Raw genomic sequence first — 27,723 nt, 5'->3', positions numbered from 1 at the left:
CTGAGGGTTGATTACATCTTGGTCTGATATTAGGGCTTTGCTTCATTTATTTTCTGTTCTTGCGATCTGTGTGGTTGATTTTGCTTTTAATTATTTAGCTCCTGAGAGCATTGGCAGCCACATAAACATTTACCAAGATATGCGTATGCAGTTTATTACTCCAAAGCTCTCCAGCGTTAGGTGGAATACGAAAAACCATACATTCTTAAAGAAAGCAGAGTCTGATATTTAAACATATACAACTGAACACCTGCTGTTGAATGAGAATTGTTCATAATATAAAGCTGAAACTGTTGCCTGACTTGCATAAAATAAAGTTAATTCTTTAATCAGTATGTGTTCATGGGTTGGAAAAATGCTTATTTGTCCTAAATCTGCAGGTGGATCACTGCACAGAATATATTAAGTAAATATAAATATTCTGCTGAAATTAAATGGTTCATTCCTGTATATATTTGTCTTTAAAATGTATTTGATACTTGATGTGTGCGATGGGTGCAAGGAGTTCTGCATAGTTCACAGTGGAGTGATCTTAGTAAATGAATTTAAAGCAGTTTCCTATTTAACTTGCAATAAGAATGTAAAGAGACTTCTTATTCCAAGTTGTTTTGACACTTCAAATGTCATTCTATAAAACACAAACTAAACTTGCTGCCTCTCCTCATCAGCCATGCTTATGCCATATGTGCATTTGCGTTCATAAAATGAGTTTAACTTAAACTCTGATTTATTTTGAGTTATTCATTATGAGGAAGTATAATGATGCTGGGGTACTGCCTCTAGTAGATAGTAAATCAAGTATTCTCAAATATAGCATTATATGATGACAGAAATGCTGGTTGGAAGGGACTGCCAGAGGTCTCTGTTCCATCCTTCGCTTGAAATAAATCCTTGCCCAGTTCTAGATTAGGTCAGCTGTGGCCTTGTCTCAATAATGCCTGAAAACCTCCAAGGACAGAGATTACACAATCTGTACGGGAAACTTGTACTGTGTTGCAGTACTAACTTTGTTAAAAAACTTTTCCTAACTTGCAGCATAAGCTTTCCAGACAGCATTCTGGGGCCATCGCCCATAGTTTTATGGTCTGGCACCACAAAGAAAATTTAACTCCGTCTTTGTAAATCCTTTTTCCAGTAGTTGTGGGAAGGTCCTGGGTAATCCCTTAGTCTCCTCTTCATCAAAACAGGCAAGCCCAGATCAATCTCTACTCATTGGTCCTATATTCTAGATCCCTGACTCCTCAGTGTTCTTCATATCAATATAAAAATGTGTAGGAGTTGTGTTGTGGGTTTTTTTTGTTTGTTTGGGTTTTTTTGTTTTTGTTTTTTTTTAATAGAAGTGACTGAATTTACATCTTCCTTTATAACTAGCTTGATAAATAACAGTTTAAAATTTTATCCCTTTTAGGGTAGGTGTTGTGTCACAGCATAAATGTGGAGTTTGCCAGGCTTTCCTAAAGCAGATGGCAAAGAATAGGAACAGCACTGAACAAAACCTCTTGTTTTCTTCTACTACTTACAACATTATTTGATGCAGTCCTCCCTGAAGTAATTAAGAGTTGACTGGTATTTTAAACTCTTAGTGACATAACTTTTCTTACATGCTTTGAACTTGGCAGCATTTTTAAATGTTAATGGGTCAAAATGATATGACTTGGTATGAGTTTCATGCCGGTTTCAGCTTTGTAAATTTTTTGCTCTAGATCATCCACAAGCTTTTAATCCTCATTATTTAACTAACTGCTTCAATAATAAGGTATTAGTTGCTATCCTCATTTTCCCCTGAATGTCTCAGCTCCTTTGCCAGAAGGGTATGTTTGATGTTTTGGGGAACTGATTTAATTCCATTGGGTTATTGGAAATGCTATGTTGAAGGCATTTGCCCCATAATGTTTTTGAGTCTGAACACAACACAGATCCTGTGTCTGTGGTGCACTGTGGCTGAGTTCTTCATTAAACCTGTCCAAATACCTGAGTATCTTTCTGCTCCTGGGCCTTTCTCAGTGAAGGGGGCTGGGGAGGAGGTGTACAGCACCAGGTGTACAGGTCCAAAGCATATTTTTGACAATTAGCTTTCAGGGTAGGGTGCAAACTGGTATTTGTGAACTTTCACTCTTTCTCCTTAATATGAATACTTTAAGTGATCGATGAAAATTATTTCATCACAAAAATTAGTCGCTCACGTCATTACAAGTGGTCATTGGTGATGTGCAGGGATTTGGTAACATTACTTTCATTTCTCTATTTTAATTAATAAGCTTGCTTCCTTGCAGCTCCTTTGAGTTGAACTGTTAACCTGCCTGTGAGAAAGTTTTCTTGAATCCTGGTCAACTGCTCCGTTGCTAGTTCAGCTACAGGAATCCTGTGATCCTTAGCCTTGGCTTGCAGCCCATAGGTTGGGGTACTGTTTACCTTCATCAGTGTTTTACAAGACTAAACTTCATTAATGCTCTTTTAAAATTAGGGTAAGTGTTTATCCTCTAGAGGCAGGCAGCACAGAAAAGACAGAACTGCTGTAGTAGACTTTTTGATTTGGTGTGATCATGTTGTTTTGTAAAGTTACCAAAAAAACCCAACCATCCCACAAACAAATAAAAACCCTCTTGTTCAAAGACTACTACTGCTAATAAGTTGGCACTGCTATTTGCCTAAATATAAACTTAACATTTTTTGTTCTCTTTATAGGGAAAAGAGCAAAGAAAATGTAAAATGGAAACATTTTAAAGATTACATATGCATTTATTCCACTTTTTTTTTTCTTTGTTTTTCTTTCCCCAGGGCAGTACCTCTGTTGGGATACCTACCTCAGGACTTAATAGGAACACCAGTGTTGGTGCATCTTCACCCAAATGACAGACCCTTAATGCTAGCAATTCACAAAAAAAGTATGTAATCTCTTACCGTGGCAGAAACGTATTTGTTTTTCTGAAAGTTACTGTAATAATAATGACTAAAAGACCTCAGCAAGTAAGAGGTGAAAATTAATTGTGACTATGAACTTTTCTGCAAGTAAATACTGAATCCTTTACAACTTGATTCTTAATGCATGTAGATGAAAATGAGAAATCACTCAATTTCATGTTTGATATGAAGCATATGTGTCTGCTGTAAACAAATTGACTGTAAATGAATATTTCATACATAAAGTTTCCTGAGAATGCAGTGATGGAAGTTGTCATACTTCAAATGGTAGTCTGACTTATTTCATGGGGAAGAAAATAAGATCCATTCTGGCAATGCTAATTTGTTAAACTTTGAAAACGTAAGGCTATTCAGTCAGCTTTAGCTTGTTATGTTCTGAAGGTGATTTTCTTGACATAGTCCAGTAAATTATGAAGGTCTGCTTATTCTAGTAGCCCAGCATTTCTGAACATCTAGACATAGCAGGTATTTTTTCAAATACCATTTTCCTCTTTTGCAATTCATTGTAAAATCCTGAATCTTTAAGTAGAATTGTGCAAATATTAATCTGAATTTTTTTGAATCCTTCATTACAGTACTTCAGTATGGAGGGCAGCCTTTTGACTATTCACCCATCAGGTTTTGCACGAGAAATGGAGATTATATAACCATGGACACTAGCTGGTCCAGTTTCATCAACCCTTGGAGTCGAAAAGTTTCATTTATTATTGGAAGACACAAAGTTAGGACGTAAGTCAAACTTTTGGGACTTAAAGTTATTTATTTATTTATTTATTTTTATTTTCCTCAGATTTACATAGTGATCATTAAGAAAGATATAAGAGATGTTCAGGGGTAAAAAAAATGACATAGATATATTGCTTCCTTTTTAAATTTGGGCTTTGTGATGTAGTAACTGCTTTAAAAAGAAATATGAAGTCCTTAAATTTCTGCCAGTATTGTCGAGAGTTGCTTCAGAAGAGAGAAGTCATGCTCAAAGCAAGTAAGAGTATGTATTAGATTCAAAGGTTGTAGATGCAATAGAATAAGCATCAGATTCTGTTTACTATATGTAAGTGGTAAATTGGACTTGTAGTCTCTCTGTGATTGAAGAACTTGCACTTGTAATGAGCTGGGATATGTTTGGTTTATACAGAGGTCCCTTAAATGAAGATGTCTTTGCTGCCCCCAACTATACAGAGGATAGAATCCTTCATCCCAGTGTTCAGGAAATCACAGAACAAATATATCGGCTATTATTGCAGGTACAGCATGGGCTTTTATGTTACCATTTTCATTTCCCACTGAAAAAAGTGCGTTTATCTTTGTGTGACGTTTTGTTTAGCTGTCTACTACTGTATGGGAATTTCTGGCCACAATCCTGGAAATTACTTACACTCACAATTACCAGACAAGACTTACTGAAGTACATTAAAGGTCCAGTTGGTCTTTTAAGGAACTATGGAGTCCTCACCAGAAAAAAAAAAAAAAGGCAAAACAAACCACCACCCAAAATAAATCCTTTTTTCCTCATATGGAATTATTAGTAACAGTTTCAGTTTTGTTTAAAGCTGGTGTGCTGGGTTATGTGCATATATATTTTTGTTGTTGTTAACAGCCTGTACACAACAGTGGATCCAGTGGCTATGGAAGTCTGGGTAGCAACGGTTCACATGAGCACTTAATGAGCGTGGCATCCTCCAGTGACAGCACAGGAAATAATAATGAAGACACTCATAAGGATAAACCAGTAGGTTTTATTTTTCTTATTCGAGTATGTGGCACAAAACAAACTAGTAAAAGAGGATTTTTTTACTTTTAGCATAACTGTTTGAAATTAGGATTGGGATAAAGGAAAAATCATCTTAATTTTTTGTTTAACATGGAAAAAACCTTTCTGTGTAGAGGACTAAACTCTTCTGGTGTAGATGAAGTCTCAGGGTACTGAAGCACAGTTATAGGTGTGAAAGTTGGTGTGTATAAAGAATGTAAAGATGTACGTTGTGTTAACTTTAGTGTCCATTATATGTTACATGCTGTGTTTCTGGGAAAAACAGCTTGATACTTGAAAGCAGTTTCTTTTCGGAAGGGAAAGTCTGTAATTACCGTTTCTCAAAGCCGAGAAGATAAAATGCAGTAATACCTGCATAACCATGTGATAGTTTGACCTTGATTGCTTTTTATGTTGCAAAGATATGCTATATAATACGTAATGAAATAAACTTTTTTTCTGAGCTTAAAACTTAACTGTAGATTTGGCCATTGCTACATCTAGTTGATAATGAGAGAGAAGTTTTAAAATTCCATTAGTCTGAACAAAGCAGCAGCATTAAGCTTGTATCTATGCTTAACAGAACTATTCCATGCGCAAAGTAAATCTGACAGACAGTAACATACTAAATGTGGATGCAGTCGAAGGAACTGCACCTTTTAACATCTCTAGTCATTTTGGCTTTCCTGTTGTTCATCCCAAATTTGTTGTAGTTCCCCAAGCTGTGTTTAATTCTGAAAGCCAAATTTTTCTTGCACTTAGTTATATTGCTTACAGGCTAATTCTCCCAAATCTGATTCATGCATCTGATCAGTCTTGCCAAGGTGGTCATTGTCCTGGCTTTCAGTCCTTGAACACTAGTGGCTTAAGCAGATGGAGTTTCTGGATTTTTCTGTTTAACAGATAACTTATTACATTTCAGAGTTCTGCAGAAAAGTAATGTTTAAGGAGATCTGAGGGAAATAGATACCTATCTTACCTTCACTATTTCCACAAATAGTGAAGACTGATATAATATAGTTCTGTAACATCCTATCAGTGCTTGGTTAAACTTCTCACACAAAAAGTTCTCAGCAGCAATATTTTGTTTACCAAGTGATACTGCTTTTGTTTTGTTTTGTTTTTTCTGAAGTCATCTTTGTAATTTATCTTTATATTTTCCTATCCAAGTCAACCAACCATATTCAACAAAATTCAGAGTAATTGTGTACAAAAAACATACTTTAAATTTCTTCTCTTTCCAATTCCCAAAATTCTGCTGTTGCACAATAAAAATCTAGACATCAGGATTTCACCAGTGATCAGACTAATTTTAAGGTAGAGATTAACTAAGATTAGATTTACTCTGCTGAGGAATCTCTGTGCATGGTATTTTATGTCAGAATTTCATAATAACTCTTCAATGATCTGCTTTCAGGAGGTTTGTCAAGATGCCCGTAAGGTAAAGAATAAAGGACAGCGCGTTTTCACTGACAATAAAGGAAAACTGGGATATAAGAGAGAGCCTTTTGCAGGTAAGACACTAGCAAGTTAAGTATTAGTCTATTGCGCTGGTGCCTCATAGTATGACGGTAGGATTTTTTTCTAGTTTAGTTCTAATGAGTGCAGCATTTTTATAAATTAAAATTATATTATCCTGTGTGTCTCCACTGCGTTCAGGCAAATATTATGTTCAGCTGTATCTCAATTTATAATAGCGTAACACACAGTTAAAGCATGTTCTAGAGCTGTTGTTTTGAAGTACTTTAATTGCAGCTCAAGTTTTCATACAAGTCAAACTTCTTTTCTGTTAGGTGAAGGAAAATGTTATGGTGGTTGTCTTTCCTGTTTGTGTTGTAACCTCACAAATTTTTAAGTTGATAAATGAAAATCTTACTCATGAGATTGAAATTCTGCATGTGTTAATAGGTTATTCTTCTAATAATTGGTTATAACTTAAGAGCACTAGAGTTCTCATGCTGAGTATGTTTCAACTCTAATAATATCTATTATCTAATAGCCACAACATCTCTTCCCTTTGGATCCATGTGGATCAACCTAACTAAGCTTCATACCTCCAAGAATCCATAAGGACAGGAAAATATTTACACAATGTTCTTCTGTCAGTTTGCAAATTTCTTACTTGCTTTACAATGGTGAACCTGTGACTTGTTGTTACTGTTTAGCCCTGGGTGATGGCCAAAAGAGTAAACAGCTGCTCTCTTTCTTGCCTTTCCTTCCCTGAGAAGGAAGGGAAAAGAAGGAAAGGCTCATGGGTTGAAATGGAAACAGATTTAATAGGAAAATGATAAAAGAAAAGTGATACAGAGCAATACTTTGCTGCTGGAACACGTGCTCCCAGCAATGAATGCTAAGGGGTGGGCACTGTGAGCATGGCGCATCCAGTGAAAACACAGAGATTGGAACGGGCATCAGGAGCAGGAACAGGAGCAGGATGCTCCCGGATGGTGGCCATCGAGGAAAGAGGGCAGTGGCTGGCAACTTCCCATTTATATACGGAGCGTGATGTTCACGGTATGGAATACTCGTCTGGGCCAGCTTGGGTCAGCTGTCCTGGATCTGCTTCTACCTGGTGCTACCTTGCACCTGCAGCTGGGCAGTTGGAAAGGCCTTTTTGTCCCTTGGCAACAGCCAAGATTATATTCTTTTCTAACCAAATCCCAAACACTGGAAAGCCACTTGGAGAAAACATTAATTTTATCCCAGGGTGAAAAGTTTCTAACTGTATCAAGAAAATAAACTTGATTTCAGTCAAACCAGCACACCTGTTAAGAAATATGTATAAATGAGAACTTTTACCATTGCTTTTAGAGGAATTTGCAAGGATTTAATGCTGTCGTTGCATAATAGTGGTATCTCTCTTCACAGAAAAACAAAATGATCCTGGTGGTCAGGTGAAAGATGTAGTGGGAAAGGATACTGCAGTAACAGCTGCTCCTAAAAATGTGACTACTGAAGAGCTGGCTTGGAAAGAACAACCTGTATATTCTTATCAACAAATTAGCTGTTTGGACAGTGTCATCAGGTAAGCAACCAGTGTGTGAATTACTCTTGACTTCTAGACTTACGTCTTGCATATCTAATATTATTAAATCATTGTATTTTAGGTACTTGGAGAGTTGTAATGTGCCTGGTACAGCAAAAAGAAAATGTGAACCTTCATCAAGTGTTGCATCGCTGAATTCTGGAGTTCATGAACAAAAAACAGCTGATAATGCTATACGGCCCTTGGAAGGTATCTCTACATCACAGCTGCTTCTTGATTTGACTTCTGCTAGCAGCCAGTTAGATGTTACTTCTTTGCAGAATATTGACAAGTGTAGCTTAAGCATGACCTCATAGCTGTTTTCTCAGTGTTACATGTCGATGATCTAACTTCCGGCATGAAAATCTTCCGTACAGTCAAAATACCGAGTAGTTGATTGGATAACTGAATTGTAGATGCAACAAGCTTATTTATACTGTAAAAAATACTGCAGGATTTTGAGTTTTAGGATTTGAATCATTATCAAATGTACAAAGTGTGTTTCAGAGTTGTAACTTGTAAGAATAACCAGCTGAAGAAGCTGGCAGCTGATTAGTTGCAACAAAAATATGTATCTAATGCTTCGATTTCTTCTTTCTGCACATTAAAAAAAAAAAAGAAAAAAACAAACAAACAAAAAAACCCAAACACACACAAAAAACAAGAGAGGGTAAAATGCTGCATCGGGCTGCTCTCAGTGTTGTGCGAGGCACAAGAACCGATTTAAAGGCAATGTCCAGCCATTAAAAGAAAAGATGGGAATTATTGTGGATAGCTATCTAAGAAGTCTGCTGTGGGCAAAACATTAACTTAGTTAGGATGTAAGCATAGCACTTGATATGGTCCCTGTCTGGATGGGGAGCTAAAGTAAAGGACAAAACTGTTTGGTTAGTACAAAAATTGTAATATTGGTAAAGAACTATACATAAATTAAGATACTTGCTGATTCAACCTTGTTGAATGAGGCTGAAGGGGGAGTTTCTGGTGGAGTATCTCAGAAATTGGTCTTGGGAATGATCTTGTCTATATTTCCTTTGGATAGGCTTCAAAGAGAAGTTCTAATGCAGGTTTTAGAATCAAATTAGAGGGTGGCCATGTACATAGGAGCAAAGTGTCCTGTAGAAGGAATTGAAATGCCTTGAGAACTAGAGAGGAAGAAATGATGGAACTAGCATCATGCAATTAGGAACACAATTTCTGCTGTCATTTGGAGTCTGTACAGTTCTGGTTGACAGGAGAAGATGCGGGTTCAACAGCTTTTTGGTGCACCGATGGCTGGGAACGACAAAGCCACCAACGTACTCTAGTCAGAAAAAAGGCAAACTTCAGGTCTTATGTGTTATGCCAAGCATTCTTACTAGAGAAGTAATGTTTTAATGCTGTTTTATGAGGCACTGGTATGACTTCTGCTGGATTATTGTGTGTAGCTTTCAGGTGCAAGAATTTAAATAGGCGGCTGCTATAATAGGCAGCAAAGCTATAAGGATAACCAGCTAACGACAGCGATGAGTGTGCAACAGTACGGGAGCTGGGTGAGATTTAATCTTAGGCTGGAAGAGGCCAGAAACTTTCTTCCAAAATGGTGCCATGAAGGAAGAGGGAAGACCAGGAAATAGCAAAAAGCCCTTCGTTGAGAAGTTCTGTCTTGCCTCTGCGTGAAAGTAGAGGATTGGATTTGGTTGCTCAGAAATCGTTCTGTTCCTAAAATGTTCTTGGTGGAATGCATAGAGTAAACAGCTCATTTTGTGTCTTATCAAGCACAGTTTAGCCTCTACAGTTTTGCAACCCTAGCAGCATAAAACTTGCATTCGCTTTTGTTTATGTTCAGTAAACTACAAATTTATTTTTTTAATAGATCCTGCTATGTTGAAGGCATCTGGTAAATCAAACGGTCCCCCAGTGGTTGGTGCGCACTTAACATCTTTGGCTTTACCTGGCAAGCCTGAAAGTGTTGTCTCTCTCACAAGTCAGTGCAGCTACAGTAGCACCATTGTTCATGTTGGAGACAAAAAAACGCAACCTGAATTAGGTATGATTTTTCTAATAAATTTTCTCCAAAATGCAATTGCTAGCAAGTTGAAACCTCAGACATTTGAACGGCTCGTATCTATTTGTGACTTGATATTTTCTTGCAGCTATGATGTTCCTATGGAATAAATAAGGTCATAATTTCTATCTTAAACTTACAGAAAAATTATTACGGAATTGTAATAGCTTAAAATGCACATACAGAGGCTTCTTTTACTTCCTCTTGATTTATTTTTTTTCTTCCTGTTTCTGTAGAAATGGTAGAAGATGGTCCAAGTGGAGCAGAACTGTTAGATGGCCAACTTCTTGCTCCTCCATCCAGCTCTGCACATGTAAATCAAGAAAAGGAGCCATTTAAAAAACTGGGACTTACAAAGGAAGTCCTTGCAGTGCATACGCAAAAAGAGGAGCAGAGCTTTTTGAATAAGTTTAAAGAAATCAAGAGATTTAATATCTTTCAGTCCCACTGCAATCACTACTTACAAGATAAACCAAAAGGACGGCCTGGTGAACGTGGTATGGCAATTTTCATGATAAAATTTGTATTTATATAGGAAATAAATCCTGTTGCGAGGATGTTTCCGTTATTAGCTGTATTTTGGGGCCACTGTGAATAGTGACAGTTGTATGCTATTTTTAAAGTCCCACAGAAAAATTCTTTCTGGTAAGTCTTGCATGAAAATTGAGAGTGGAATATAGCGTTTAATGTAATAAGTGACATTTTAGTAACTAATATTTTCATTTTTATCTGTTCACTATAATATTACTGTCATGCAGCTACTTTCAAGGGACAAAAAAATATGCTTTTGCATGTTTGCTTTACTGTATATGTGCCTGTATTCCCTTGTTTTTCTTTCTGTCTTTCCATCTGTCTCTTTTTCATGTTTGTGGTTTTGGCTTTTTTTCCAGCCCCTTTTGCTTTACATCCAGTTTCCACCATTCCACTATTGTGTAATCAGTGAAACAGTCTGATAATTGCTTGGTTATCTTTAAGCTAATAATATGATCAGTGGGATGGAACCGGCACAGACTAGCTCTAATAGTGAGATTGTTTTGTTTATTAAGACTAGGAACTCCGTGTGGCATTTTCAGAAGTGCTTGATACTGATCTGACTTTGTTCCTGTTTCATTCCTGACTTGACTTGGAACACAAATCAGACACTGCAAAGCATTTTTTGCAGATTCTTATCTTTCATTTTTTATTTAAATAGTTGTGCAGGTCCTTGATTTAGGAAACCTGTTTTGGAACCCTGTAGTCCCCTTGTGCCCTTTGTACTCTAAGTTTTCACCTATCTAAATAAGCTTTAGACAAACTAAAGGTTTGAGCAGCTTTTAGTGCCAGAAGATTTTTCATGGATTTCCTCATGTCTGTAATCAGATGAACCTGACAGCCTTTACCTAGGGAAGAGTCACTTGGTGCAGACTTTGCCTAAAATAAGGTTGTAAAGGTAGCATGCTTTTTCCCCCCTGCCTCAGGAAGTTATTTTTATGTGTACTTCCTCTCCTGGTGTGTGTGTGTGTGTTTTGGTTTTTGGTTTAGTTTGGTTTTTTGGTTTTGGGTTTTTTTTGTTGTTGTGTTTTGTATTGTGTGGGTTTTTTTCTTACCTTTTCAGTTATAGACCTGCATGACCTTAACTCTCTAGAAATGCTTTCAGTCATGTCCCATATTGCTTTAATTGTAATTGCTGGAGTAATTAGAAGTTTGCCCCTCTGGGAGCCATTGTTCTGCAGCTTTGTGCTGTTTGGGTGATGCACATTTGAGCCTGAACTGATCTACTGCTGCTGTCTTTTCTTCTATGGTGTGTCAGTATGGTTTTTATTGCCCAGTTAGCTCAGCTCTTGTGCTAGAGGTAAAAGTCAACCTGACCCATTACCAAATGCTTCCATTTGGGTAGACAAAGTCAAGAACTGTGGTTTTGAGTGACTTGTAGGGATGACAAGGTGAAAGGAATCCATCAGATTGCAAATAGGATCCTTCTTGACTTTTTTTTTTTGCAGGTGGCCGTGGACAAAGAAATGGCACTTCTGGAATGGATCAAGCTTGGAAGAAAAATGGAAAGAACAGGAAATCAAAGCGCATGAAACCACAGGAGTCTTCGGACAGTACAACTTCTGGAACTAAATTCCCCCATCGGTTCCCTCTTCAAGGTTTAAATACTACCGCTTGGTCACCATCAGACACTTCGCAAGCAAGCTATTCAGCAATGTCTTTTCCTGCTGTTATGCCTGCGTATCCTCTTCCTGTTTTTTCAGCAGCAGGGACTGTGCCACCAGCTCCTGAAACTTCACTCTCTGGTTTTAATCAGTTGCCAGACTCTGGAAGTAGTTGCCCTATGCAACCGTCTCAGTTCTCTGCACCACTCATGACACCTGTCGTAGCTCTTGTGCTCCCCAACTATGTCTACCCAGAGATGAACAATAATGTACCTCAAACACTTTACCACAGCCAACCCAACTTCTCTGCCCATTCCACTTTCCCTTCGCAGACAGTATTTCCCACACAGCCACCATTCACTACACCCAGCCCTTTCCCACAACAGGCGTTTTTTCCGACGCAGCCATTCCATTATAACCCACCAGCAGAGAGTGAAAAGGTTCCTGTCACAGAGCCACGAAATGAGCCATCCCGCTCCTGCACTCCGCAGTCAGTGGGTCCTCAAGACCAGGCTTCCCCACCTCTGTTCCAGTCAAGGTGCAGTTCTCCTCTGAATCTTCTACAGCTGGAAGAAACCACAAAAACTGCTGAAACCGGAGCTCCTGTGGCTTTACATGGAGGTTTAAGTGAGGAAGGAGCCATAGGCCAAATCATGACAACCGAAAACTGTAGTAGAAAGGGATCCTTACCAGTAAGTATGCTGGTATTGGTTTCTTTTTTAAGTCTTTGCATTCTTGAATGTATCTCAAGTTGTTAATATGTAGAGATGCCTAAAATGCATATTTTTCCCATCTCTGCTACATTGTTTGCAATCCTTTCACTTGTGGAACCTATTTTTTAATGATAGAGAGTAATCCATCAATAAAATGCCGGGAGATGGACTCACAATTGTAGTTAGTAAAATCAAACCTCAGCAGACTGAATAAAACATGAAGTCCTATCATTGGAATAGTCTTAACCTTTAAAAATTAAAACCACCTTGTTGTTCTTCTAAAGTTACACCAGGAAGCTTGGAAATACATCCTGAAACAGTTTTGTTCCACTTTTTTTTTTTTTTTAATATGAATATGGATAAGTTTTGGGCCAGTGAATTTGTGTGGAGGGGGGAAACAAGCTATAAGGGGTCTGAAAGAAGCTGATTTAAAATAAAATCACATTTTTGTTTACAAACAAGCAACTAAAGGAAGAATGAATTATTACTTGCAGACCATAAGGTTTTGTTTGTTTTATTTGGTACACTAAAACTATACTGAGCTATTTGGTAACTTATGGGTTTTTTTATTTCCTGGCTCATTCAGATTTGCCAAATCACTTTAATGAATAACCTTCCAGAGACTTCCGATGGAGTAATATGTCCACAGAGGTTTCTATGACAAAAATATATAGGCTAATATTAGTGTTTTCTAAAGGCACCATAGAGTATCTTGGTAAACGTTAAGTCACTGATGGGATGGAGTTGCAACCTAAACCTTTTAGACTGGCTGCTTCCTCCCTGCTGCTTTTCTTGTGCTGCGGTTTGTAACTGGTCTCTGCATCTAATGGTGCAGTGAAAAAGTATAATAGATCTTGAGTTCCCTGCGTTGGAAGGCGTGGCTTTTACCTTTAGGCAAGTCTGAGGTCTAAACTACTGTAACAATGCTTTTTACAAACTACTTTATGTTGATGCTAGCAGTGGACTAGATGACTTTCTTTGTGCAGTGAGTCATAAGCATGTATCTGTATTAGAAGTTATAAAGGAGGAAAAATGAAAAGCTGCTGAAAATGCTTGTTCCCCACACTGTGGGGAACATTTAGATCTCCACGTTAAACTTTTGGTTTCCAGATGATTTATTTTATCTAATATTCTTGATACTGATCCTTAAGGTGGACGAATGGAAGGAGACCGGAGATAATGGTATTTTGTTATCTATGTTTTTCTAGAGAAACTTCCAAAATTGATATAAGTGCAAAAACTTGTCAGATTCTGTTGTTACATGCTTGTTAACTCAAGATCTTGAGAACAAATACATTTGGTTTTCCTGGAAAGATTCTCTATCATATTTGTTGTGCAAATGCCACTTATGGAGAAATTTTCAGGGATGTATGCATCCAGTGCCATATTTTGACTAGCATATTCTGTGCACTATATAATATCTCTGAAATCTTACAAGTACTGCTGCCTGCTGTGGTATAACAGGGCATCTGTGACAGTCTGTAACCTACAGTGTGCTCCAAGATGCCTCTGCTGATTTAAAACAAGCTCGATTAAAAAAACTTAGTAACAATTTTGCTGGCAAATTCTTTTGAATTTCCTTGAACTGTTACCTACTGTTCTTTAGAAACCTGCAAAATGTAATTTTCTATAACTTCCTCATCACTTACTGGAAAATGAGGACAATAGAGGCATTTGTTCAGGAATGTGTTAAAGATAAAGCTATTTCTTTCCACTCATGTATTTTGCGAAGTTCCATCAACCATAATTTCTAATATTTAATCGTCAAGCTGACTTGCAGTGAGGTTTTGCTAATGTTAGATATAAGCGTAGTCAGTGCTCTTTCCCTTAAAAACATACAGATAAATGATCTTGCCTAGCAAGCCTGCATCTGGGAACACCTTCTTCCTTCTCATCATGCAGAGAGTAGAAACAGTGATGGACTGTTGATGCAAATCTCTCTGAAGTAGATTATAGTAGGAGGAACTGCTAGTGTGTCTGAGGTGGCTTGGGTAAATTCAGACTTGCCCAGAACAGTAGGGGCAGTCAAAACTGAACAGCAAATGCCTGCCTTCCTTACTGAACTATATATGATTTTAAAGAGAAACTGAGTTGAAATCTGTCTTACTGACGGACCACTTGTCTGCCTATCAGGCCACTTTGTTATTCTTCATTTGGTCTTGGCATGTTATTGGTGGTTGTCTGTCATTGAATAACGGTTTAAATGTATTAGAATATAAAGTGAGATCGATTAATATTAAATGTAAATGATTAGTAATGAAATAGCCTTGTTGTTTAGGTTTGGTTTTGTAATTTCTTTTTTTTTTTTTTTTTTTTTTACCTCTCCCCTTCTTATCACTAGGCTGAATCTCTGATGGATGCTCAAAATAGTGATGCACTCTCCATGTCTAGTGTCCTGCTTGACATTTTACTTCAAGAAGATGCGTGTTCAGGCACTGGTTCAGCTTCTTCAGGGAGTGGCGTGTCTGCAGCTGCTGAGTCTCTGGGGTCTGGATCCAACGGCTGCGGCATGTCAGGGAGCAGAACAGGTAACACTGGCAGCAAGTGCTCTCTTAGCGTTTCAGAGGAGTGGGAGATATTGCGGACACCACTTGAACATCAGATGCTTTAAGAAAAAATCTTTAATACTCATCACACAGTTTATTCTTTAGTTTTTTTTTATTACATAACATGAAAGTTTCTATTGTGCTTGATTTACAGTATAGAACCTTTTTTAAGTGTGTGTAAAATAGCAGTTAAGATATTATATAGGTGTGACGGAATAATGAAGAGAAAATAGCATACCCTTCGTGTTTAATTTCAGAGGATTTAATTTAAGCCAGCTAATTATTCTGTTGGAATTTAATTTTTTTAAACGTTAATGCAGTTACTTGAGGATGGAAGTTCCCTTGCTTTGTACTTCTAGTTCTCCTTAATTTTTTCTGGTTTAAAAAGCATTCAGATAACCTATATATTTGACAATTGATAATGAAACTTTAAATTTCTTTTTAAAGGTAGTAGTGAAACTAGTCATACCAGCAAATACTTCGGGAGTATTGATTCCTCAGAAAATCATCATAAAACCAAAATGAAGGCAGAAATAGAAGAAAGTGAGCACTTCATTAAATATGTCCTTCAGGATCCTATTTGGCTATTGATGGCAAACACAGATGACACTGTCATGATGACTTACCAGATACCTTCACGGTAATTCCGATGTCATAGTCCTTCGTGAACTGTGTGCGTATGTTGGGAGGAGCAGGGTGTACAGAAGGAAAGATATATGTGGATCTCTGTCTCAATAGAAGTAAATTGGTTTTAATGTTTAGCTCAGTGTCAAGAGGAGTTGTTGCTTCCTTTATGTCTTTTGTATACTACACAAGAAGTTCTCGAAAAGTAAAAATCATTTTATTAGGTTTACCTGTATTTTTAGATCAATTATCTAAATTGAAATTAACTGTGTTTGCTTTTTGACAGTGTTTTATAGTTAGTGACTTGTAACTATTTACCTAGAAATCCTTGTAGTCTGATTAATAGATCCTGGCAAGTATTCTTAAATCTCATGATGGTCTGTAGCATGGAAAAATCTGTAGCCCCTGGCTGTTGTCCTTGCAATGACACATTCTGTGGCACACTACTTTCTCTGTCTTGTGGGGTTTTTTTTCCTGGGTTGTTAACTTCCACATGTCTGTTATTTTCCATAAATTCCCATTCAAATAGGACAAGGAAGTAGAAGGTAAAAATAATAAGATTTCTAATAGAAAAATCTTTACCAAAAAAAAAAAATTAAATGCTTCCCTGCTTTGATAGCAAAAAACAGATATAGGGGGATAGAGGGTGACAAGTCTCCAGATTTTTTTTTTTTTTATCTTCTTGTTTATATTTCTTGGGAGCAGTGAATGGTATTTTGAAAGGAATAGGAAGTTTCAGTGAAGACAAGTCCTTTGAAAGGAAAGGAAGACGACAAGCTTTCAAAATAGAGAAGTGCAGGGATGATGAGCATGGGAATAGAGAACACATCCTAAGAACTTTAGAATTTTTCCCTAGATTTAAAAATACCTTGGCATTTCTCATTTTTTTTGTAGCCTGAAGGTTGATAACTGTAGCTGAGAATTCCAGTAGACTGTAAGAGTAGCAAAGCCTGCCAGAGAGAACATAGTATGAAAGAGAATACTGTGATAAGAAGAGTTAAGGTCACTGTGAGAGTGTGATGCCCAGGAAGAGATGTGTAAAGCCAACCTGTTCTTAGGTAGGCTGTAAGGAAAAGAAATAGTACTGGGTTTCTTAGAACTTGCTTTCTATTGTCATCTTTTATACAGGTATACAGTTTGTTAATGTTTCCTGTGGTGCAGGGTTTCTATAATAAGTTTCTGAATCGAGTCATTGAGGGGAGAGAGAACTTTGGCTGCTGAAATAGGGCAGTGTTTTCTAAGTCTCTCCCTCTCAGTCCTGAAGTTTAATCCATTCTTGATAACCTTCTTAAACACATCTTACTTCTTCTGCTTTAGTAACTCATACGTGAATCTAGTGTCTGTTTTGAGTTGTCCTCCCAGTGAACGGGAACTTGGAACTTCTCACAGCAGCGGGAAGCTGGAGTTCTTGGTGGTTTCACCGTTGGTGCTGCCCGAATAGCTTTAAGAAAACAGTTTTCACTGTGATGGGATTTGAAAAGACAATGAGCCGGCAGAGATATATATGAAGGTTGTCTGCAAATGCAGAAAGCTGCTGAAATAACCACACTTAGTTTTCTTCCAATATAAGACTTGTAAGCTTAACATTCCAGGACAAAAAGAGTCTTTAAAAATGTTAGTATTTGTCTGCGTAACCTTATACAGGCATGAAGCCCAGAAACTGTTGAAGCTCTATTTCTTAAATACATTTTGTTTTAGAGATTTGGAAACAGTTTTAAAAGAAGATAAGCAGAAATTAAAGCAAATGCAGAAACTACAGCCAAAATTTACAGAAGAACAAAAAAAAGAGCTTATTGAAGTTCATCCCTGGATCCAGCAAGGTGGACTGCCAAAAACTGTTGCTAATTCTGTAAGTTTAAATGAGTTAGTTACTTTTGCATGTATAACAATGCTTAAATTACTAGCTGCCTATGTTACTTTCCCATTGCTGTTCGTATGAAAGCTTGGCCGGTTACACACAGAAAAATGTTAATTCAAACTTCCATGCAGTGGTTTCCAGCTTGATTTAATTTACCATAAGTCGTCTTTCCAATGGGAAAGTCAAAGTAGTGGTGAATACAGTAGAAGAAATTTCCTTCCTATTTCTAAATTTCTGTGTATCTGCTTGAAATCCTTTATCAACACAGCCAGAAACTTCACTACATAAAAATCTCGTGTGCAGAATTTGTGCTCATTGCTTTCTAGAAAGTACAAAATCGATGGGACTACACTGTTCCTTTTTTCTACCAGACTTCTCAGAGAGGACCATCTCTTGCATTGATTCCGTAAGTGGATTAATGGCTTAAAAAGAAACAAACAAACAACAAACCACAAAACAAAACACCACAAAAAACCACCACACAAAACAGAGCATCCTTGCAGTCTGTTTTACTTTTGCACACATGAATACCTGATGGCTTTATCTTTTCCCTAAGCTTTCCGTCATCTGTAGCTTTTTTGCGCATAAGTTATCAAATGCAGAGGAACTTCGCAGATTAGTATTTCAAAAGTCAGTGTAACAGAATTGCAGTGGAATCCTAATCCTGATGTTAGTGCAACATTAACACTACAGCATCCAACTTGTGTATGTTGCTTCAGTCTCTTAAGTACTGCGGCTGACATCAATATATTGCTGCACGGTTAGCAATCAAATGGAGGAAAAGGTGATTGGAAGTGCATGTAAAATGTCAGTATTATAAACGATCTATGACATAACGGCTTCCAGTAGAGTTTTCAAATACTTGTATTGATTTATTACACATTATAAAATTATTATGTGGGGGAAAGTTGGAGAGTGGACTATTTCTGATACTTGCAGCACAGATATAAAGGTTTTCTTGGAATCAGGGGTCACATGCAAACAGACTGTTTAGAAAAGCACGGGTTTATTTTTTTCCTTATGAGTGTTTCTATAATTTTTTTTTCTTTTTAGGAATGTATTTTTTGTGAGGACAATATACAGAGCAATTTTTATACATCCTATGGTGAAGAAATCCATGAAATGGACCTTAATGAAATGATTGAAGACAGTGGGGAAAACAACTTGGTTTCCCTGAGCCAAGTCAGTGAAGAACAAACATAGCCTTTGAGCCTGTTGTTTTCAAAGCTGCTTCAAAACTACAGTGATGATCCGTAAAGGTTTTAATCTTGTATCAGCGAGATGAATGCAGTTCATAAAAACAAATGTGTTTTTCTTGCTCTAGAAGAGTCATTTGTGAATGAATCTCTCTGTTTAAATGGTGGCAATCTCTTCCCAATAAGGACATTGTTGAAGATGGTATAGCTTTTCTTTAAAAAAGACACTCATTTTGCACTTATATGCCTCAAGTATTTCTCTATAAACTATAGAAACTTTCATTGATGCCTACTGTTTTTTGTAGAGTGGGTTAATGAGTACTGAAAATCCCATTATGTACATACGGTTCTTGAAATCTCCTTTTGGTAATGATTCAGCATTATAAATTGTTCTAAAATTTTGCTTAAAGGTTCTTTATTATTGTTCTTAGCATTTGAAGTGGTCCAGAATACTAGAAGATAAAACCTTCAAGCAAATCAGTTCACACTTGCCCTTGTCATACCAGTTGATCCCATCCTCTTTGTTTCTTATAGTTTTGGATGTAGGAACCTTTTTTGTCTAAGAGAAATGTTGAACTCATTTTGTAAGATGGTCTTGGGTTAAAATATTTCTGTGAATGTGTAAGAACGTATAGATGAGTGCTGACAAGTTTGTAGCTTTTTATTTAAATGGACACTGCAATACTATGAACTGTTTATTACCTTGAAGCATCATTTCTGAGAATTTATACACAAGAAATCTTTATGCTTAAAGCTTTTAAAAACTAAGACCACAGAGGATGACTGCGTGTACTCCAGTGACTGTTAGACAAAGCTTGGTATAAATTTAACCTTTATTTCTGATTTGTTCTGTCAGGAGGTTGGCCATCAATTTTTCCTGTGTGGCTAAACCAACATCGAACTTGTATGTGGCAAGAGAGGATTAGACATTTCTTGTCATTTGAAGATAGTTCTTATAACAAGAGTGATTTTGAGAATAGCGTTGACTTTCACTATATTTGAATTGCATTATCTAAAATTTAACGTGGCTGGAATCCTTTGTCAAGGGTTTAATTTTAATGCCTCTGAGATTGTATGGACTTGAATATGTGTACTTTACGTTCTTGTGCTGTTTATACCTGCTGGATGTGGAAAGACATCACAAAAGAGCAACTTTCATGTATTGGTTAGTTAAAGGACATTTAGTTGTGGTGTTGCTAGGTGTCAGCTGCTGGTCTTGGGGTGAAAAACATGGAGAAATTCCATTTACTTTGATATGTTTGTCTCAAAATATTTTTCATGGAAAGCATTTCCTTTTTTATTCAGACAACATTTCTGTTCACCAAAATGTTAAGGTTATGTTCATTCTGTAAAAATCTTTATCTTCACATATGAAGAGGATGTGAAGTTAGATCTGACACCACCAAAACATACAGAAGTGACTGATATTTGTGTCAAGTCATTTGTTATTAATTGGACAGTGTCATGAGGTAATTTGCGCTGGGGACAGGTTCTACGGATAGCAGAGTGTGTGAACTTGTGAAACAAGTAGAATCACAATTTAAAAAATATATTAAATGTAGTGCGAAGCACTACCCAGCAAGATCGGTTCCTGTCTTTAATAGTTTAATAAGGTCAAACTTAAATATGTGTAAATATAAACTGAATGAGGCATTTTTAAATGTTGGTGTTCGAGTCTGATGTATTAAATGTTTTAATCATAAATGGAACAGTGCAGCTATACCAACATGTTGAATATATTCCATTTTTACATGTAAACACAAATAGTTTCAATTGGACCAGGGTTTGGGGAAAATAAAAGCTTTATATGAAAGGAGTGCATCATAACTATACAAATTATTTTCAGGGACTTCTAAACCACTTTGAACTTTGCTTTAGCATGCTTTTTTTTGGCTTTTTTTCTTTTTTCTTTTTTCTTTTTTCTTATTCCTTTTTTCTTTTTTTTTTTTTTTTTTTTCAATTACCATCTTGTAACCATAACTTAGTGAAAGGAAGAGAAAAGTATATTTAGAGCATTTTGTGGATGTGCTTTCTTATGGACTTAATCTTGCATCCTTAAAGTGTTTGCATTTACAGGGTGGTATATAAATACTTCCCTATAACTTTAAATCTACATGCCTCCATTTATAGATAAGATTCTGAAGCTGTAGTTTTTCCAAACTGTTGTAAGATGATTTATTTGTGACAACACTTTGTCAACATGTCAACAATGTTTTCTGTACACTGTGCAATATATTTTGGTTTTGCCACTTGTGACTAATTTTTATGACTTTGCTTTTTAGAAAACTGGTAAATAAAACAGATATATTTTTAGTTGCCTTTTTGTTCCTTGAGCCTTCTACTCCATGTAAAAAGCAAAAAGATATACATTTCTGATAGTGTGTGAACTGATATTCAAACCGAAGAACTTGTGAGCGAAAGTTAGTTGTGGCTTACTGTCCTGAAGTAAAATTGGTGCCAGCTTGTCTGACCTGTAAGTTCACTGGACAAATGGAAGACCGAATCTTTATATTGACTAGTCATTCCGAACGCGTACGAATTTACTGCCTGGAAGAGTGTGTGCAGCTGGCTTCTGTGTGTGTGTTTGTTCAAAGTCATCATTGTCCTTTTTGCTTTGTTTAATGCCAGCTGTGGATGCCTGTTCTCCTGCAGCCCTCTGTGGTGTTATGCTGGTAGCTGAGAGGTAGAGAACTCCAGTTATGCCCCTTGGATTTGCTTTGTACAGTGATGATTAATCTCCTGTCGTGAAGCGTTGTGTCTTCTGCAGATTGCCAAAACTTGCCAAGCCTAGCGTACTTTCCTGTTGGTGTTCTTGTTTTATACTCCGAGGAGAGAAAGTAGTGGAGGTGTGAAGATTTCTATTTTCTCACTTTGAGCAGGGATGTACTGTAGTGGGTGTGGGATGCTGCTTTGGACCACTGTTTTGAGAGGTTTGTTGGTTTTTTTTAAAAACACAAGCAGCTAGTGCAAGCCCTAGTTTGGTCAGGAGGGACCCAGATATTTCTGTGAGCTGCAAAATCAAGGTGTTTCTGTACCACAAAACTGTTCACCACACAGGTGAATTGCCTTCACACCAACAGTAGGATTTGTAGTGTTGTGCGCTTTGTTCCCAGACATGCATATTAAAGCATGATTGTTCAACACATCACCCAAGTCCCTTTGAAGTCTTATGTATTTAGGGTCAATTCAGGAGCAGTTCTATGTACGTGAAGTGTGAAAACACTTTTGTCCTAATAGCACCTTGGTTCCTTGTTCAGCTAAATATGCAGAGGAGAGATGTATTGATGAAGCCATTTACAGAACTACAAATCTGAGTGTCATGCACACGTACAGAGTATCTGTGCAACTCAGCAGAGGCATTGTGCTAGCCTTTGGGTGCAAGTTTTGACAACTGATATATAATGTTGGGAGAACTTACGCAATAAATTGCCAGGTAATGTTTCACAGTTATTTCTGCTTCTGGTAATTTTTTGGAATTGTAATAAGAGTGTAAGTTAAACGTGGCTTCAGGTATTCCTGTACTCCATCTCGGTGATGTGCCTTCTGTCAGTGCTCGTAGATAATGGCTGGTGTTACACTGCAGAACTGTGGGGAAGAGTCTTTGTCAGAGAGTTTCTCCCAGCCCGGTAGCCCCTAGGCGTCACTGCTGTCCTGTGATTATGTCTGGCAGTTTTGCCACTCCTGTTTTGCCTCTATTCAGCTGTTTGTATTTTAAGGGCTATTGAGTTTGCTATGACATTATGTGATGTAAAGGGAAAGATCCGTGGCTTGAATTTCAAGTAAGATGTTGGAAAAACTCATAATGATGAGGTGTTGGCACATAGGGGATGCAGATACAAACTTCATGGAGAACACGGGAAACAGACTATGCAAAAGCATCAGATTTTAGTCTGCTTGACAGCTGACATGAATTTGGAGGGGGAAAAAAAGTGCTTTACTTACTGAGAATTAAGATCCTTGATTGTTCTTTTGTCTTTCTAACAAGGGTGGAAATAACCTACTGCATTGATAAGCCTCTGACTCAAAAAACATGATGAAATGAGTTGCGTGCTTCTGGCAAAGTGACAAATGGGTGACTTGAACGGAGAATAATGTTGATAGGTGTAATTTCTAGAAATTCCAGTGTTTATTTGCTCATGAGTGCTTAGGAGCTTGAGAAATACATTCGATCTGTTGAACAGGGTAATGAACAGCTCATCAGCTCCTTTTTCTTAAGGGCTGGGGAAGAGGACGGCATTAGTGGGGGTGGTACACGAGGTGTACAGTAACTTCGGGCTTCACTGGTGCAACTTGGGGCTGAGGGGGAACCAACAAGAAAACCAACTTCTGCCAGGCTTCCTAAGTGGAAAAGAAGTATAAGACTGGGTAGAAACTGAGACAACTGAACTCTTTATCATGCATATTTCTCTTGGCATTTGCTGAAAAAATTTGAGGTAGATTAGGCTGCCACGTGCAATAGCAGCGCGTGTGATGGGGTTTCATTCTACAGTATTTCTGGCTCTGGATTATATCTAGCAGTTGCAGACAAAAAGAAGCTGCTGTCGTGAGGCACCGTGAATGTGCAGTTCAGGTGGCTGCCCTTTGCTTCTGGTGTTACTTGTGTAACTCACAGGACATGTGTTTACACCTGTTATAAAGAAAGGGGGGAAAAAAGCCCCAACCCAACAAACAAAACCCCTAACCAAACAAAAAACCCCAAACCTGTTGTCAGCACTGGATTAACCAAGGTGAGCAGGTGCTGTGGCGTAGCTGCGATGCGTTTTCAGTGGTGCGTACAATGATTTCTGTGTAATACAAATGGGGAAATCGTAGTGAGGTGGTTCTCAAGCACCTGCTGCAGCTGCGTAGGTGGCTTGGTGGGGGAGGCATCACACCATCAGTGCTTTGCACTTAATTTGTTTTAACTAGGTAAAAGGAGACACATGTAAGGATGGGTTAAAATTTCCTTGTAGCCCAGGATATGTCAAGGTGTACTTCTCTGTCTATAGTCTGTGCATTAATACAGTAAGACAGAATATAGTGAATTTATTACACTCTTTAAATTGTTATAATGATCTGAAAGTAAACTGCTTGTGTTGCTGTTGCAGTGTCAAATTCAAATCTCTACTTTTCTCCAAGAAAGTATTTGCTGTATTTTTTTTTAATGTATTTAGCTGTTGTTTGTCTAAGGTAAGGTCTACTGCTCTTCCTTCTGTTGTCACCAGCTGACTCCCTTTGAAATCTCCTGTGGCCTTTTTGCATAGGGGAAACAAAAGAAAACCAAACTTGCAAACCAGGAACCCAATCACAGAAGTTCTGGACAAATTTATCAAATGCAAATCTTTAATTTTCTTAGCTGCAGGAAGCAGAAGGGTTGTGTGGCCTGTGCTTACCTCTGCTCCGAGTCAGCCGGGCGCTGGGACTGGCGTGGCTCGGTTCTGCGGAGTCCTGCTGAGACAGACTCGGTTCCTTCAGCTTCCCAGGTAAGAGCCGCATCCACGGTGCGGTTGCACGCAGGCATTTGTACCGATGTTTTCATCTGAACCGTCAGGCCGTTCTGTATGCTGTGACTTGGGTTCCTGCTCACCGCATCTGTCCAGCCTTTAGGTGTTTGCAGTTTTGCTGGGAGCCATATTCAAAATTAGTGGAGCATACAAAGACTGAAGCCAATACATAAACTGGGCTCAGTGTTTGTCCTGTTCCTGTGATAATAAACTTCTGCCTCCCTTAACTTTCAGTTTGAATTTTGAATACTGACAAATCTGTTTTCCCATATTTTGGAAAAATGTTTTTTCATGGTTCAGTTGCATTTCTAGATTTGGTAAAACCATAAGTTGATGATGAAAATGACTAATTAGATTGCAGATCAACTTCTAAGGAGTCGCAATAGCTGCAAAGCAGAGGTACTATTGCTTCAAGAGTCCTAAAATATGTAGTTTGGTTTTGCACCAATACAGAATTCTAAGAAATAACATTTTGTTTTTCTCTTGCAGTGACAAGTGTAGTTTACTGTAGCAATCAGTATAGTTTAGTATCAGATGGTATTTAAGTGAACTTTGTTGTATTCTTTTATTGTGCAATGTAATAACTATCTGCTAGAGTATTTTCTCTTCCTGTTTGGGCTAAATGAGGTCTTAATTTACTTTCAAAAAAATAAAATCTCTCTCCAAGAAATAATGGAGTTGAAGAAAAATGTGTCTGCATCAGGGTATGGAAAACGCAAGAATGATCTGAAAGCGCTCTGGCTGCAGGACGATCTTTGCAGTGGTGGGGGGGGCTCGGTAACAGCCCCAGCCCTGGAACAGAGCTCCCCCAGCTCTGGGGCTGCTCCGCCGGTGCCTTCAGGCCTTTGTACAGAGACTCCGCTACCAGCCTGGGGCCAAAAGCAGCATCTTACCTGTTGCAATTTGTGCATTTAAAAAAGCGTGTGGTGTGACAATGCAAAGAACGTGGTGTTCAGGAGTTATTTCTAGTGTCCATATGCAGTTGTCTTTACAAGCCCCTCCTTTTTTTGTGTTCGGAAGAGCTGCTGCCCGCCTGTGCATAGTGAAGACTTTGTCGCAGCTGCTCGGTGCAGGGCAGGATGAGGAGGAGTGCCTTCTGCTGGGATCCCATTGCTAGGCAGATGCATACCTCTCCCTAAACCCCACCTGCTGCTGTAAGCTGGAAGGCTTTTGTTCACTGATTGCCTTGAAGTTCTCTTTCGCCTCCCCTCCTTTCAAAGACAAATCCAAATATAAATATGCATATTTTAGAATTGTATTGAAATTTGTAACTGCCAAAATCACATGGCAACAATGAAGGATTCTCACATAATGTAAATAACTGGGAAATTATCCTCCCATTGTCTTCAGTTATGTGCATACAAAAAGATGGTTACAAACTGCTTCAAATGGAGGCTCCTAAAGCTTTGGATGTAGTTAAGCAGTGTATTTAATATTATTTTAATAATAATTACCTTGCCTTACGTGTGCAGTGAATTTAAATGAGATCAACTATAAAGCCCTTATTATGAAAGCAGTTAGGCACTACATTGTTTTATTAGGCCAACCAGTCCACCTGAAGTCCCTTCCCTGGATTGTACTCTGCCATTGGGAGGTGATGCTTAAGTCTTAAATTTAAATAATATAATTTTCAGAGATTTCTGGTTTGGATTTTTGAGGAAAATCTGGTTGGTTGGTTGGCTGTTTGTGGGGTTTGCTTGGTTTTTTGGTGTGTGTTTTTGTTGGGTTTTTTTTTTTTCAGTGGGTTTTTGGTGTGTGTGTGTGTGGGCGTGTTGGTTTGTTCTTTTTTTAATTTAAAAATTTGTCTGATAGTCTATTAGCCAACTAATTAGCAAAATAAAGGTGTCTATATCCTAATCTGAGTAAACTCTTTATAGTCTTGATTTCACAGCAGAATGATTGAACTAGACCGCATACTGTAAGTTGGTTTACAGATTTCAAACTAATTCTGTCAGTGAGTGAAGTGATAATATGACTGCCTTTGTCACCTAATCGAGTGTTCATAGGCCTGTGAAGTTTACAGTGTTAACTTTTACTCATTACGCTGACAAAGTGGCTTTACAGGTGGAGTCTTTTTGAACGTATTTGACAGGATCAAAGGGTCCAAATGCTCAGGAAGTTGTTGAATGGTGATGCTGCCCATAGTGCCTTCTGAGGGGACAAACTGAAGTAACGCGAGGGAAGATGACGACGTCTTGGCCAGCGTAATGTAAATTCTCCGTGTGTCTGAATGAGCCGGCAGTAAATTAGGTCCAGGAAGCGCAGCAGTGCGATGTAATGTGTTGTAAGAAGTGCTGATAAATTGAGATGGTATTTATCACCTAGTTGTTTTATACAGCCTAACTTATTCAGGCATTTCCAGAGATGATTTTTAAAACTTTTAGATATAAAATCTGTTTTTCAGTTGAGAGGAGAGCGTGTGAGAGAGAAATCTGTATTATTTGTTCTGCAGCAGCGTTCCCAGGCGTATGGATGCTAACAGCCTTCCCCAAACTTCACAGACTCCATCAACACGCATAGTAGTGACTTGAAGTGATTGCCAAAACTTACTGTGAGTAAATTGCTGTAATTAAATGTATCCACAGCCTTCCAAGCATTGTGTGTTGCCATACCTCTAAGCCTGTTAGATAAGACTGGGGTTGAACTGTGACACCTGGGCTATATATAGAAGGTGACAGTTTGCTGCTCTGGAAACATTTGGGTTGTTGCACTCTGGTTTGTGACTTTCATGAAAGAATTGGAGGAAGACGATAATAACACAGTTCCAAAGGGCGCTGCTTTTTCTTTGAAATCGCCTGACACTACCTTTTTAAAAATAGTTTTATCAACAGCAAAAGACAATTTTATCTTTCTCTGAGTGAGATGTAGTGTTTCCTTGTCAGAGAGAATTTGAGAAAGAGATGAAGACAAATGTCTCATGAGTTGTGGATACTTGGAGCTTTACAAACAGTTCAGTTGAATGGAGATACGGAGCTGTTAAAATAGAGACACAAAAGGAAGGCACTTAAATCCGTGTGTCTCCATGAGCTGTGACCGTAACAAATGAGAAAGTTGTCAAAACAGGCAAGGCTGGAATTGCCCAGTGTCTAGACAAAAATAAGGAAAAAATGAGGAGGAGATAAAATTGCCGTTTAGAGCTTTTGGCAAAAGAAGTTCCGGCTGCAGAACCAGACCCACGAAGGGCTGTGTTTACCTGGGTTCTCTGATAAACTACATTCCTGAACCATCAGAGTCTCAGAGCAGAGCTGAACTCTAAGGTAACATTTAGAAACCGAGTCAAATCAAAATTATGTTTCCAGACACTTTGGATTTTGCTGTCTTTGAAAACCAAACCCCAAATATGTAGTCGGGCCACTTGAATCTGTCTATGGCTTTATTCAGAGCGATGTATAAAATGACTTTGTCTAAACAGTTTATTAATATT

General features: G+C 37.9%; 1 protein-coding gene across 7 annotated transcripts in view; it reads left to right on the top strand.

The window, feature by feature from the left end:
- Positions 1-21,101, top strand: part of PER2 (period circadian regulator 2) — a 53,244-nt gene extending 32,143 nt beyond the window's left edge. For all 7 annotated transcript variants that reach the window (XM_065639715.1, XM_065639716.1, XM_065639717.1 and 4 more), the window contains 14 exons: positions 2,779-2,885; positions 3,498-3,651; positions 4,058-4,166; positions 4,520-4,651; positions 6,090-6,186; positions 7,541-7,697; positions 7,780-7,907; positions 9,553-9,726; positions 9,981-10,241; positions 11,724-12,571; positions 14,934-15,120; positions 15,586-15,778; positions 17,461-17,611; positions 18,674-21,101. In XM_065639715.1, coding sequence (XP_065495787.1) covers positions 2,779-2,885; positions 3,498-3,651; positions 4,058-4,166; positions 4,520-4,651; positions 6,090-6,186; positions 7,541-7,697; positions 7,780-7,907; positions 9,553-9,726; positions 9,981-10,241; positions 11,724-12,571; positions 14,934-15,120; positions 15,586-15,778; positions 17,461-17,611; positions 18,674-18,823 — 2,848 coding nt within the window. In that variant the 3' untranslated portion in view covers positions 18,824-21,101. The remainder of the gene's footprint in view (positions 1-2,778; positions 2,886-3,497; positions 3,652-4,057; positions 4,167-4,519; positions 4,652-6,089; positions 6,187-7,540; positions 7,698-7,779; positions 7,908-9,552; positions 9,727-9,980; positions 10,242-11,723; positions 12,572-14,933; positions 15,121-15,585; positions 15,779-17,460; positions 17,612-18,673) is intronic.
- The last annotated feature ends 6,622 nt before the right edge of the window (positions 21,102-27,723 follow it).

This window comes from Caloenas nicobarica, chromosome 8 (assembly GCF_036013445.1).
Source record: "Caloenas nicobarica isolate bCalNic1 chromosome 8, bCalNic1.hap1, whole genome shotgun sequence".
Classification (NCBI taxonomy): domain Eukaryota; kingdom Metazoa; phylum Chordata; class Aves; order Columbiformes; family Columbidae; genus Caloenas; species Caloenas nicobarica.
The sequence above is the reverse complement of the archived record's forward strand: the minus strand, read 5'-3'. Positions and strand labels throughout refer to the sequence as shown.